At 38.9% G+C, this 13012-nt stretch overlaps 1 protein-coding gene across 2 annotated transcripts in view; it reads left to right on the top strand.

Moving 5' to 3' along the window:
* C5 (complement C5) overlaps positions 1-9860 on the top strand; it is a 60712-nt gene extending 50852 nt beyond the window's left edge. For both annotated transcript variants that reach the window (XM_039505978.1, XM_039505977.1), the window contains 10 exons: positions 2312-2393; positions 2935-2986; positions 3693-3795; positions 4332-4406; positions 4522-4627; positions 4847-4933; positions 5325-5414; positions 8105-8188; positions 8909-9047; positions 9359-9860. In XM_039505978.1, coding sequence (XP_039361912.1) covers positions 2312-2393; positions 2935-2986; positions 3693-3795; positions 4332-4406; positions 4522-4627; positions 4847-4933; positions 5325-5414; positions 8105-8188; positions 8909-9047; positions 9359-9488 — 948 coding nt within the window. In that variant the 3' untranslated portion in view covers positions 9489-9860. The remainder of the gene's footprint in view (positions 1-2311; positions 2394-2934; positions 2987-3692; positions 3796-4331; positions 4407-4521; positions 4628-4846; positions 4934-5324; positions 5415-8104; positions 8189-8908; positions 9048-9358) is intronic.
* Positions 9861-13012: the final 3152 nt, after the last annotated feature.

Here is a 13012-nt window from a genome sequence, read left to right as displayed (position 1 = left end):
CTAATGTGGGAACATTTTGACAGCAGTAAAATAATTAAATTACCTCAGGTGATTTATTTGTAGTGAGACAAGCGATGGAAATTCTTCCCTCCTCCCCCAATTAATCTGTTCCATAGTTCTATATATTTAGACCAAAATTTTGTAACAGTGCTTGCTAATTTGGAGTGTGTAATTGGAGACATCAATTTCTAGGTGCCTCAAATTGGGCACCGAAAAATGGAGAACCCCCAAATTAGTGAAAATTCTTGAAAAACGCCTCAATAACTTTGTAATAGAGAATGTGCCTTCTCTTTATCTCTTTTTTGTGCTTTGTATTATTGTTTATAAATATATTACAATGCTGTTATGGCATGCTATTTATCCTTTGGCTTCTATGCCTCCAGGAATTTTACAAATAAATAATTGATTGCTACCTTTCAGAATAGAACAATACATAATTCACAAAGGCACTTCAGTAAGGTGGTTGATATTTGTTATTCTTTTATAATATAAACACAGGACCACAACCTAGTCTCATATGCACAGGCTGGATTAACGTACATTTCAATTATTCTGTCCTCTCTTTATCCCTTTTCCTCTGCAATTTTCTAAGAGGAGTCATTACTGTACACCCATATATTAACTTGCATGTGTGATATACTGATGTATACTTCTTCTTCAAGTAGTGTCCCTATGGGTGTGCCACTTCAGGATGCATGTGCTCCATGCGCCTTTGATCAGTAATTTTTGGTAACAGTGCCTGTTCGGCCCAGCGTGCACACCTCACATCTCCATGCGCCATACAGAGTATACATAGAACTGCATGAGTGAACCACCCTTGGTTCTTTCTTAGCTGCCCTATGGCATGAGACAAAGCATCTAGCATGCCTGCTTTCAGCCTAGCAGTAGCTTAGCTTTTTTTATCCTAGTCTTCATATAGTTTAGTTTACCAATTTGTTTATTTTACTTTATTAGTCTGGTAGCTCCTTTTTTATCTGGGATTTTTTAAATTGAACATCCTTGTTCTCCACCACTTTTGAATGGCTCTGTCTTAAGGGTGGTCATCATTTGTTATGCCAGGATCCCCAGGCCTTATGCACTGCCTTTTTTCTGCAGGAAGTGCATCTCCATTAGCAATGGACATTCTCAGTGTCTTACCTGGGAGACACCCACATACTGGCAAAGTGTAAGATTTGCACTTCTTTTGAGAGCAGATCTAGAGAAAACAGAGAAATCAAATTTAGATTGCTTATGATGGAGCAAGCCCTGAGACCAGCATCAGATCTTGGGTCAGAGGACCCCTTGTCCACTGGCCTTCAAGTGCACTTAGTGCCCCGTTGACCTCCATATCCCATGCACTGGGATTTTCACAGGATAAAGGTGCCAAAGGTACCACAGGCTCCAAAGAAGAGGAGTTCTGTATCTCCCACCAGAGCCCTCTTCAGAGAAATCTCAGTCACCTCAGAGAATGATTCTTTCAGAGACTGTAGGTCCCAGAGAGAGTACCTTTGAGGCTGAGATCTGTCTTAGGATCATTTGCTGAGACAGGAAGTCATCTGTCTCCTATGCATAGGGGCCATAGAAACAGTTCCAGCCCAGCACAAGGGGAAGGGATTCTATTCAAAGTATTGTCTGGTCCCCAGAAAGAATGGGGGATGGAGACCAATATTAGATCTCAGACTCCTAAACACCTTTGTGAATTTCAGGATGGTGACTCTCACAGCTATAATTCTATCACTGGATTCTGGGGACTGGTTCGCAGTCCTTGACTGTCAGGATGTATATTTTCACATCACAATTCACCCCTTTCACAAGAGGTTTCTTCATTTTACAGTAGACTAGAATCACTACCAGTAGAGTGCTTCCTTTTGTCCTCCCTGCCCCAGAATGTTCTCAGAGGTCATGGCAGGTGGTAGCCGTTCACTTATGGCAACTAGGTATGATCGTCTCCCTTTACCTCAATGATTGGCTGTTCAAGGGCCGGTCGTATGATGAAGTTCCTTCCGCAGTAAAAACCGCCTATTCCACAGGTTAGGTCTTCAACACAACATCAAAAAGTCTACTTTGATCCCAGTACACTACAATGGTTTGATTTCATAGGGGCTTCTCTGGATGCCGTAACAGCCAAAGCTTACTTACATGTGGTCATGTTTATGACCCCGACAAACCTAATTTCCAAGGTTCAAATAAGCCCCCTGACACTGACATCTAATTCTGCATATGACTGTCTGCCTTTAATCATCTCCAGATGTGAACAGCTGCTTATCAATTTTGAGAATTGTTTTCTGTGCATGTTTTCTGTTAATTGTCTATTTTATTTGTACATTTATAGGTGAGGACTGTATATCATAAATTCAGTACTTCTGAGGAGACATGTAACTTTGAGTTGAAGGTTAATGTATTGACAGATAAAGGTAAAGAGCTAGTGGTGACTTTTAAAAACATGTTTTTGTTTCTTAAATTAATCAGGACTGTACAGGAGAATGCATCTTGATTAACAAAGTGGTCAATATTATCCTGGGCACATAACTTTACCTTCAGCCCAATCAATTTTTGATGTCATTCGTAGCTGTTAATTTAACAATGCACAGCTGTTACCTTGCAGAAGGAGGATCTGGAAGGGGAGGTCAGTGGGTTTAATTCTGCAAGTACTGTGCACTTAAGCACTTAAGTTAACCCATGTGAGTTTCATTTACTTAAGCAGATGTATAAGCGCTTTGCTGGTTCAGATTATAAAAACTAAAATTTTGGCTAAGATATAAATGAAAAATTATGTTGTTTGTTCATGAATAAAATGTGGGTTCCCATTAAAAATTGGCTGAAAAAATTTATGAACAGTATTTGGCCCCTGAATACGAAAATATTTCATGAGAACCCATTCATATAAGTACGCTGCGGACTGGACAGCTGCGTCTGAAGAGCTATAAATGATTTGTTCTATTTAACATACAAAAGGTGAAAGAAGACAAGATGATGACCAACCTGAACGTTTAGAGGCCTGCGCAAAGTAAGTACAATTGATTTTTCAGTGACATAACTGAGCATTTCAATACTTTTACATGTCTAGGTATCTTTTAAGTTTAATCCAAACTCTGAACTTCTTGGGTTCCTAGCTCTGCCTTACTCAGAATTCCCCACACAGGAGTGAAATTCCCAGCTGGCACTTAAGTCATTGGAGCAGTGCCAAGGGTTACTATGAAGAGGTTACTTGTGCATTTCACGTTTTCTGAATATTCAAAACTGTAGGCTTAACTTACTTTAGCACACACATTTATAATTAATTTCCCTCACTTTTGAAAAACAAAATTAGAAGGAAAAAAGAGATTAAAACATTCATCATCCACTTGCTAATAATGGCCACCTTGTGTTACTACTGCTGTGACCCTTGTTTCCCTCTTTCTACCCCTTTTTATGTGCATGTGTGTAAGCATGTTTAGGATCAGGGTCAAAGATTGTAAGCTCTCTGGGTTAGGGACTCCTTTAGTTTTATGTTTGGATTGAGCCTCTGGCCACTACTGTAATGTAAATAATCATTGTAATCTCTCTTGATTTTATTGGTGTAAATCTGGAGTAAGTCAGCTGAAGTCAGTGACGTTGTTACGGATTTACAATGACATAAGTACGAGTAGAATTTGCCCAGAGGCTTTTCTGAGGACCGTGCTGTACATTCTAAGTTTTGGTTCTATCTATATGCAATTTTTTGTCCATTTTAGGTACAAGCCTAGTGAGAGAGAACCACAGTCAGGGTCTTCCCATGCAGTGATGGATATAACTTTGGTTAGCGGACTGGAAGCAAATACAGAAGATTTATCTACTGTAAATATTAAAGAACATTTTATCTTTACCTACAGTATTTATTGTCCTGCTTTATATCTTTTTATGGTAGTAGCACAGATTTTCAACATTGTCTCTATCTTATTGCAAAGCATTTTTCTCATACTAATTGGAATAGTGTACCTGAGTCTAGAGTCTGGGTTTTGCCCATTATGGCCTTATCCAGTTAAGTCAATGGGAGTCAATGCCCTAGAGAAATGAGAGACAAATATGAAGTTTGGATCTGGACTCAGATTTCACCAAAGTTTAAGAATCTTGAGATTTCATAGTTTTAGTACATCTCTAACTATTATTGTTGTTGTTTTTATCCCAAAGGGATGAAAGAACAGTTCCCTTAAAGTATGGAATTGTTCATGACTAGGATCACATAGCAATACTAAAATAACTGAAGATCCATTTGTAGAAAATGTTTTACTCCTCAAAACCATGCTAAAACCATTAAGCATAAAACTTTTATGGAAGACCATGTAAAATCTTTTTAATTAGCTGATAAAAACCTTTCTCTTTTTCCCCCCTAGCTTGCAAGTGGAGTTGATCAGTTGATAACAAATTATGAGATAAAAGATGGACATATTGTTCTACAGATAGACTCGGTAGATCATCTTTTTTATTTCCTATGATTATTCACAATCGGAAGTACTATTTTATTTCTTTGGTAACACAGAGCTTCCTTTTGGTCTCTTTCTAATTCATGCATCCTTCAAACAGGTGCCAGCTAATAAATTCTTGTGTGTTGCGTTCCGAATAGGGGAGATTTACCGTGTTGGCATGCGGAGCCCTGCCACATTCACTGTGTATGAATACCATGCACCAGGTATGTGTTCCAGTTCTTCAAATTCACATCTCTTGCTCTCAGAAGATTCCTTGAATCCTGTTAAGAATCTAACAGTTTGTCCCTTTTCCACAACTTTTAACCTACATTATATTAAGGCTTATGTCACAGTCACCATCGTTCTGGCTGAAGAAGTCTGGATGGTACTCTCTTGGAATTCAACTTTTTCATGCATTTATTTTTTCCTATTCAATTCTGTAGATAAACAATGCACCATATTTTATAACCCCTATGGAAATGACAAACTTCTGAGACTGTGTGAAGGAGCTGAGTGCAAATGCATGGAAGGTAAACTTTCTGAAAAATGCCATTCTGTTGCAGTTAGTTGGAGAATACAGCTTAATGCTTTGGGATCCTTGTGGGTGAGAGTACTATATAGAAGTGAAAGGAGCTATGTATTCTATTTTAGAACAGCAAACGTTGCCTTTGCAATAAATTAAACATTCATTACATTCTAAACTTAAAAAAAATGTATGGAATTTAGCTGCACGACTCTCATTGACTTTAGTTACGTTGACTAAATGGGAATTGAGTAGCTTAGCTCCATTGCTGCTATTTGAAAATTTGCTTCTGTGTTACAGATTGCCATGAGCAAATAGAAATTAATTATACTTTAAAAGAGGGCTTGTGCTGATGTTGCTTCCTAGCATTAACATCGTATCTCTTTCACTAAACATAGCGGAATGCAGTCAAATGCAAAAGAAATTAGATCTGACAATAACTGCTGATAGGAGGAGGGAAGCTGCATGCCAGCAAGTCATTGCATATGGTAAGACTTGAATGATCAGTACATATTACTTTGAAAAACAAATGAACACTGTGTGATGAGTGATGATGAGATGCTACAGAGTGCACCTTTTATATTTTTATATATGTTGCTTTGAGAGATGCAGCATTTTTCAATATACCTATAAGAACATTGGAAGCATGGGACTCTTGTTAACAACATGTTACTCATAAAGGTGAACATACGAATATTAGTACCTGTAAATTAAAATAATTCAACATAGACAAAGGTAACTTCTGTGGAAATTACATAGAGTTAATGGTCCCAATCTTTGAAGGAGCTGCCTATCTCTTAAGAAGATCCGAGGGCTCTCAGCTCCTGCTCAAGTCAATAGGAATTGAGGTTGCTGAATATCTCTCAGGATTGGTTCCAGTACTTTATCATAGACAGTGTCTTTAGATCTACTGGGGTAAAGACAGACCTCAATATATATCTTTCACTTAGTATTCTTTAAAATCAAACACATTTTTTTCAGAATTAAAAATCAAAGCCCTTGGTTATTTTCAGCTAACTTTTGCAAAGTAAATTACTCCGTTTCAGATATGTCTGCAGTGCTTAAGGTTTGTTACAGGCTGTGATAATCTTGTTTCATTCCTGTGAAAGAGCAGCATCACACTAGAATTGAAACTATACAAAACATAGATTTCTCATTTTGCTGGCCAAACTAGGCAGAAACCTTTCCCCTATTGAAAAAGGTAATAAAAAATAGAGGCACAATTTTACACCAATCCCAGAGGACAGTGTACTTGCCCACATACATACTGTGTTTCTCTGGGTTTTGTAAGGGTCTCTGAACAGTGATGATTTGATGTTCTGTATAATGTGTTCTAATACTTAGGCACACATAAGGCAAGTTGTGAACAAAGCATCAGATGTAATTGAGTTTCCTGTAATTTGTTGGTTAAAAGCAGATCATGTAATCTCTAACATTCTTCTCACATAGGCTTTGATTTTTTTGTTGTTTGCTTTTTAAATGTTACCCCCAAAATACAAAAAGAGGGAACATGTCCCATAGAGTTATTTAAACATATTTCTGTTTTTTAAAGACTTGTCAGTGCTGGGATCAGAACCATGTTAAGGATTTTGACTTTAACCATGTTTTAGGCTAGCAGCATTCTAGCATGGCTTCTGACCTGTGTGAAATTGGTATTTTTTCTGATAATATGCTAACCACACCATCCTGTCATCTACCTCTTGCTAGTCTATAGCATGGTTCTATAAGGCAGTTCTCAGATTTAAAAAATCCTTTCCACTTTAGTTATGGAAATCCATGATAGTCATGTTAACAAAATATGTTTGTAGCTAGCACAGTTCTGTGCAAGTCAGGGATGAAAGTAACTGAAAGGATTTACCGGTACACCGGAGTCCTGAGCAGGAGGTGTTGCCTCAACCAGAAGAGGTGGGGCCTTTAAATACCCCTGGCCCTTTAAATAAAGATTTAAAGGCCCCAGGGCTCTAGCTGCGGTAGCGGTGGCTGGCAGCCCTCGGCCCTTTAAATCACCCCCAGAGCTACCAGCTGCAGAGGCAGCTGGGAGCTCCGGAGCTCAGGGGTGATTTAAAGGGCCCAGGGCTCTGGCCGCTGCTACCGCAGCAGAGCCCCAAGCCCTTTAAATCTTCGCCCGAGCCCCGGGGTACCAGCAACAGCCGGGAGCCCCTTGGACTCTTTTAGCGATTTAAATGGCCCAGGCCTCCTCTGTGGTAGCGGCAGCCAGAGCCCCGGGCCCTTTAAATTGCCCTGGAGCTCCCAGCTGCCTCTGCCCTTTAAATCACCAGCCTGGGGAAGCCGGTGTACCATACTGTACCGGCTTACTTTCACCTCTGGTGCAAGTGTTAGTCAAATGTTAAATCACTTATTCTCTGTTACTGGCAAAAACAATTAGTATTTTTTACCCAACACTAATCCTTTGTAATTGGATTTGAATATGCGTAAATTATTACATCATTTCCTTTGTGTTTATATGTCTACAGAATTTTTAAATTACTTCAGCTATTAGCCTTATAAAAACACTGTTGTAATGCTTGTTTGTTAATGATTGGTTAAAAATTCAGACATAGTTTTGAGTAGCAGAGGTCTGAATGAATTTAGATGCAATGGAGACTTACAATCAAGGCCAGTTTTAGAGCAGTGACATTGGATGAATAATACTATGACATGTGAATAGTCTAAAAAACCTTGATTGTGATGAACAAAGTGTGTGTGTGTGTATTGAAATGCTTGGCATTCTTTAGTGCCAAAGATGTAGTGTCCTTGTAAAATAGTAGCAGTACATTGTAATACAAAAATTAAATGAAACCCTCCTAATTTAATTAATTAATTAAGGTGCATTATATGTATGTTTGTGCTGATTTCTGGAAAATATCTAGGAACATTGGAAGTAGCCTATCTCTGGCAGTAGCTAGTGCCAGATGCTTCAGAGGACAACGGGGAAAAACCTTGCACTTCATTGTGAAATGCTGTACGTTAGGTGTGCATCCATCCATGGGCAATCAGCTGATATGCTGAAACATTTGATTAGCTTTATAAGAGTTTCAGTTTGACCACCAACACATTTTACAAATGGTCATAATATTATCCATCTGAGTATCTGTAGTTGATGTATATGGATGTAGTGCAAAAGCAAAAAGGAAGAATTCTGCCTGAAACAGTAGCAATTGTTTTTTTTTCTTTATAGTCTATAAGGTGAACATCTTGTCCTCCAGTGAAGAAGGTAGTTTTATTAAGTATACTGCAACTCTTCTGGATCTCTATAAAAGAGGTAAGAGTTCTAATTGTAATGTATTTAATTATTTCATTTACAATAAAGACTCCCTCCACTCAAGCAGCAGACAAAAATCAGTGCTAAGTGGTCTCCTAATAAAGGTAGAGAATAATTGTACTCTATGAATTTGAAGATTCTTTGGGATGATATTTATAAGCTATTGTCTTTTACCAGTTTCACTGTATTTAAGCTTTTATTAAAACTGTTATTATTGCTTCTGTTTGTGGTGGAGTCTGTCCTGAGGATCTCACAATCTAGGCAGGCAAACAAGTAGACAGTGGTTTAAGGAAAGAAAACAATACTTGCTTTTATAAAGTAGAATTTGGATGCAGCAAAGTTGGCAGAGATTTAGCTGAGCAATTCAGTGGGAGTTGTGTGTGTTCTCATGCTTTACCATTTGCATCTGCAATTATCTTGGTAAACACATTTGGTTTGTATAAGGCTACTTTTGGAAGTCAAATTGTCACCTGTTTAATGTTTCTAGACTGATTCCAAAGGGTGGGAAATCCATGTTTTGATTTATCTGAATTTCCCTGTAACATAGTTAGTGGCTAATGGATGACTTGGCTTTGCCCCCTTTTGATAAATAGTAAAACCAAATCAGTATGTTATGCCTAATTAACGTGTGTGGCCCTGAAAAATTGAAGCCAGTTGTTTTTTTAATCATTCTTTCTGTGAAATTTTCCAATATAATAACTGCATTCCCTTCAACTCCAGGAGAGGCTTTTGCCCAAAAAAACAGTGAAATCACCTTTGTTAAAAAGAAGACTTGTACTGATGTTAGACTGAATCCAGGAAATCAGTATTTGATCATGGGAAAAGAGGCCTTTCAGATAACAGTCGGTTTCAGTTTCAAGTAAGTAAAATATTATCAGAATGTGCTGAGCTCTCTCCAGAGCATGACATGCTTCATTCTCATCAAAAGTGGCAAAGTTGTTGTAGACCTCTGGTTATGTCATTTATTGTAATTGATTCAATATTTTAAGAACTTGTTTAATCCATTTTGTGTTACCCATTGTTTTTATGCTAATACACTTCTTCAGCTGTCCACATTTAAAACAGAGGAAAATAAGCACAAAGGAATCCATTTAATATTAGAATTTTCTCTTGTGTTAATCTTTTTTTCACTCCTTGTCTACTAATGAGCTTTCTCTTTTGTCTGTGTAGATACCAGTATCCATTAGACTCTATGACTTGGATTGAGTGGTGGCCTTCAAATACAGCTTGTGCATCTTGTAAAAAGTTTTTAGATACAATGGAAGAATTTTCTGAAGATCTCTTTATCAATGGCTGTTAACTTCCTTGGGAGAATTCTGCTGAGTAAAAATTGCATATTGAGTCTCACTAAAAGCATGTATTCTTAGATGTTTAGTAATTCTTTCCAAACGTCAACATTCATAGCTAGGTTTACTTGGGAAGCTTCATTTTCTTATATTTAACAGCATCTGTTTTTATAAGATAATTATTTTAGAATTGTAACTTTTTGCATTGACGCTAAGGTGGGATGGGGGGATATTCCCAAAATACTGCAAAGACATTTGAAGTCAGATGAAATTAAATGGAACACCATTTAAAAAAAAAAAAAAAGAAAGAGAGAAATATTGCCTTGTGCCAAAACAGTTGGACCCACTGAAATGCAATATCTTATTAAAACATACTCCCTCCTTAATTTTATTTTCCTTGTATTTTTGTTCATCAGATACTGTTCTTAATTTCTTCATTTATATTCAGTCATACAAAATGATACTAAAATATACAGTGCTACATCTCACACAATCTCTTTTTATGGGAGAAAATGATTTAAAATGAGTTTATGTTTTAAATGAAACCTATTTCTATGTAACCTCTCTATCTGCTGAGGTTTTATAGCAGGTCCAGCACCATAATATCTAAGTACCTAGGGTAAGTTCCTCACCCCTGTGCCAGCCTCACTATGCTAGGTAAAGTGTAAAGGGGCTCTAAGAGCCCAGGATCCTGCCAGGGAAGATTCCCCTGGTGCAGGAACTGTGGAACACGTTATAAGGCTGTTCAAAGTATGCTGGGGACTGCACTAACCCTCTGAGCAGCCCAGAATCAGGATGCAACCACCTTAATTTCCCTTCCCCCTGTCTTGTAAATTCTTTGCTGCACCTCTTAGTTGGAACAGAGAATCTCACTCCCAGTATCTAGGACCTAGCTCAGCAAATGAGTGGCACATTCTCTGCTGAATGGTTAGTAACAGTTAAGGTTTTCCAGATGCTCAGGTAGGGAGTAACTAGAAAATTTTGAAATCATGTACCAGAAAGTTGTGAAAATTAATGCTTGAAGGACATGAATTTATGTAGAAGCATCATAATTTGTAAATAACAAAAATGTGTTTGCATATCAGAAAGCTAAGTGGCATAATGGCCTTTTAATTTGAGAGAGACTGTCATGTTTTAATTCTATGTAACAGTATTTGATATTGGGCTTTATTTTTCAAGTAAACAATCCTTATGAGGATTTTGTTAATTTCATAAATTATATCATGTCTGTTAGCCTGAAGGTTCATAAAATGCTTTTTCACAATATCTTCGTGTGTGTATATATAGGCATCATTTCACTGAACACTGAAATGCAGACCTCTCTTGGGTGGAATACAGCTGTTTTAACAGTGCACTGCAAAACGTATTATAACAGGAAGTGAAGAAGACAATATTCACTGAAATATGTACTGTTAGTGGAGTAAGCCTTAGATTTGAAATATAAAGAGCAGACACTCTAAAACTTTAGGTACAAATCTGGGAAGGAATAACTTGACTCTTTATCCTTTTGAGGCATATAAACTGAATTCCATGCCATTTACTGTTTGAAAATCTTTCAGACAAATGCTCTACGTGAACATTCAGTATTCCGTTTACACCTTTTGTAGGAGTAATAGTTAACATGCTGTCCTTGGTCAAAATGTTCCCCACGCCACTGTTGTGCTGTATGGTGTGCATGTACCAATAGTTCATCCAACTGCAACCTGAAAGGTGACTGGCTGCATTTCAATTGTGAAGTCAAGCATCAGTCTATCGTCCCATGTCATTATTGTCAGTATGCTTCAAGGCATTGGAGTGCTTGGACCTACAGCGCATATTACCTGACATGGAGAGAATTTTGACCCCTGACCAAGCCAGCCTTCACCGAGGCCGTAGCACATGTGACCAAGTACTTGTGCTGACCACATTTGTTGAAAATGACTTCCAGAGAAACTTGAAAACAGGTGCTGTTTTCATTGATCTAACAGCTGTGTACAATACGGTATGGCACACTGGCCTGCTCGTGAAGGTATCATGGGTCCTGTTACCTTGGGTCACAAGCGTTGTTGAACTGTTCCTCTGCGATAGGCAGTTCAGAGTCCATATTGGGGAGAAGACTAGTGCGTGGAGATAACAGAGCAATGGGTTACCGCAGGGCTCTGTGCTTTCTCCAACCCAGTTCAACCTTTACATCAATGACCTGCCAGCAACAGAGTCACAAAAGTTCATTTACGCAGACGACATCTGTTGTGGTACCCAGGCACGGACATTTCACGAGCTTGATGCCACCTTAAATTGAGACATGATAAAGTTAGCTGACTACTGTAAGACTTGGCGCCTCCAGCCAAGCGTCATAAAAACAGTCACCAGTTTGTTCCATCTTCACCACACCAGTGCAACCCAAGAACTGAATGTTTATCTGAATGATTGGAAGGTGAAGCATGAAGTAGAACCGATCTATCTAGGTCTGACCTTAGACTGCACACTGAGTTACCATGCCCACCAGAAGAAGACAGCAGCTAAAGTTAAGACACGTAACAACCTTCTTAGCAAACTGGCAGGTTCGTTTGGAGTGCTTGTGCTCCAACTTTGCAGATGTCAACTCTTGCCACCTTGTATTCAGTGGCAGAGTACTGCGCACCAGTTAGAGTCAATCATCACACACCAAATTGGTGGATATGCAGTTACATGCTGCCATGCGCATCATCTCTGGCACCCTGTGTCCGACCCCACTCTCATGGCTTCCAGTTCTGAGCAATATTGCTCCTCCTTGTATCAGACGAGAGGCTGCCACTGGCAAGTTACTGGAGAAAGTACACGCCAACCCAAGCCTGCTGCTGCACAATGACCTTTTTAAACCACCAGCTGCACATTTGCCGTCACGTTGCCCATTATGGTCTCATCCACCATGCCAGGATGTTAGGGCAGAAGCACTCGGGCGAGAGGAATGGATCTGTTATAATCCCCAACCAGTCCCTCGTCACTGATCCCACAATCTGCCTGCCTGGTTTTGACCTGCCTCTCGCCAATGCCCCTCTTGAACAGGTTCCGGACCAGGCAAGGTCTCTGTGCAGCTAACCAGTATCGCTGGGGCCTTCATGACAGCCCTTTGTGCAGCTGCGGCACGACACAGAAGATGATGCACCTTGTCGATGAATGACTGCTGACTAAGTTCAGCGGTGGCCTAGAAGAACTGCATCACGCCACTGAAGATGCCATTGCTGGCTAGACGACTATGCACATGCTAAATAAATTTTGAAGTGATGCTTGTGTGCACTGATTGTATTGTAGTTTGTAAAGCATTTTGGGATTTTTTCAAATGACGGGGGCTCTGTAAAATGTCATTATTAGCAAGCAGATTTGTGTGTCACGTTTTGTTGGATGCTTTTTGAATCTGCACAACTAGTTATTTCTTATCTAGAAAGTGACAGCATGTTCACCACTGTACAGGTCACTAAAGAATTCACAGACCCGTTCAAGAAGCATTACACGTTTAATTTTTTTAACACATTTTAAAACAGCAGCAGCTAGTAGGATTTGGACATGACAGAAGCACCTG

The sequence above is a fragment of the Mauremys reevesii genome, linkage group 19 (genome assembly GCF_016161935.1).
Source record: "Mauremys reevesii isolate NIE-2019 linkage group 19, ASM1616193v1, whole genome shotgun sequence".
Lineage (NCBI taxonomy): Eukaryota > Metazoa > Chordata > Testudines > Geoemydidae > Mauremys > Mauremys reevesii.
The sequence above is the reverse complement of the archived record's forward strand: the minus strand, read 5'-3'. Positions and strand labels throughout refer to the sequence as shown.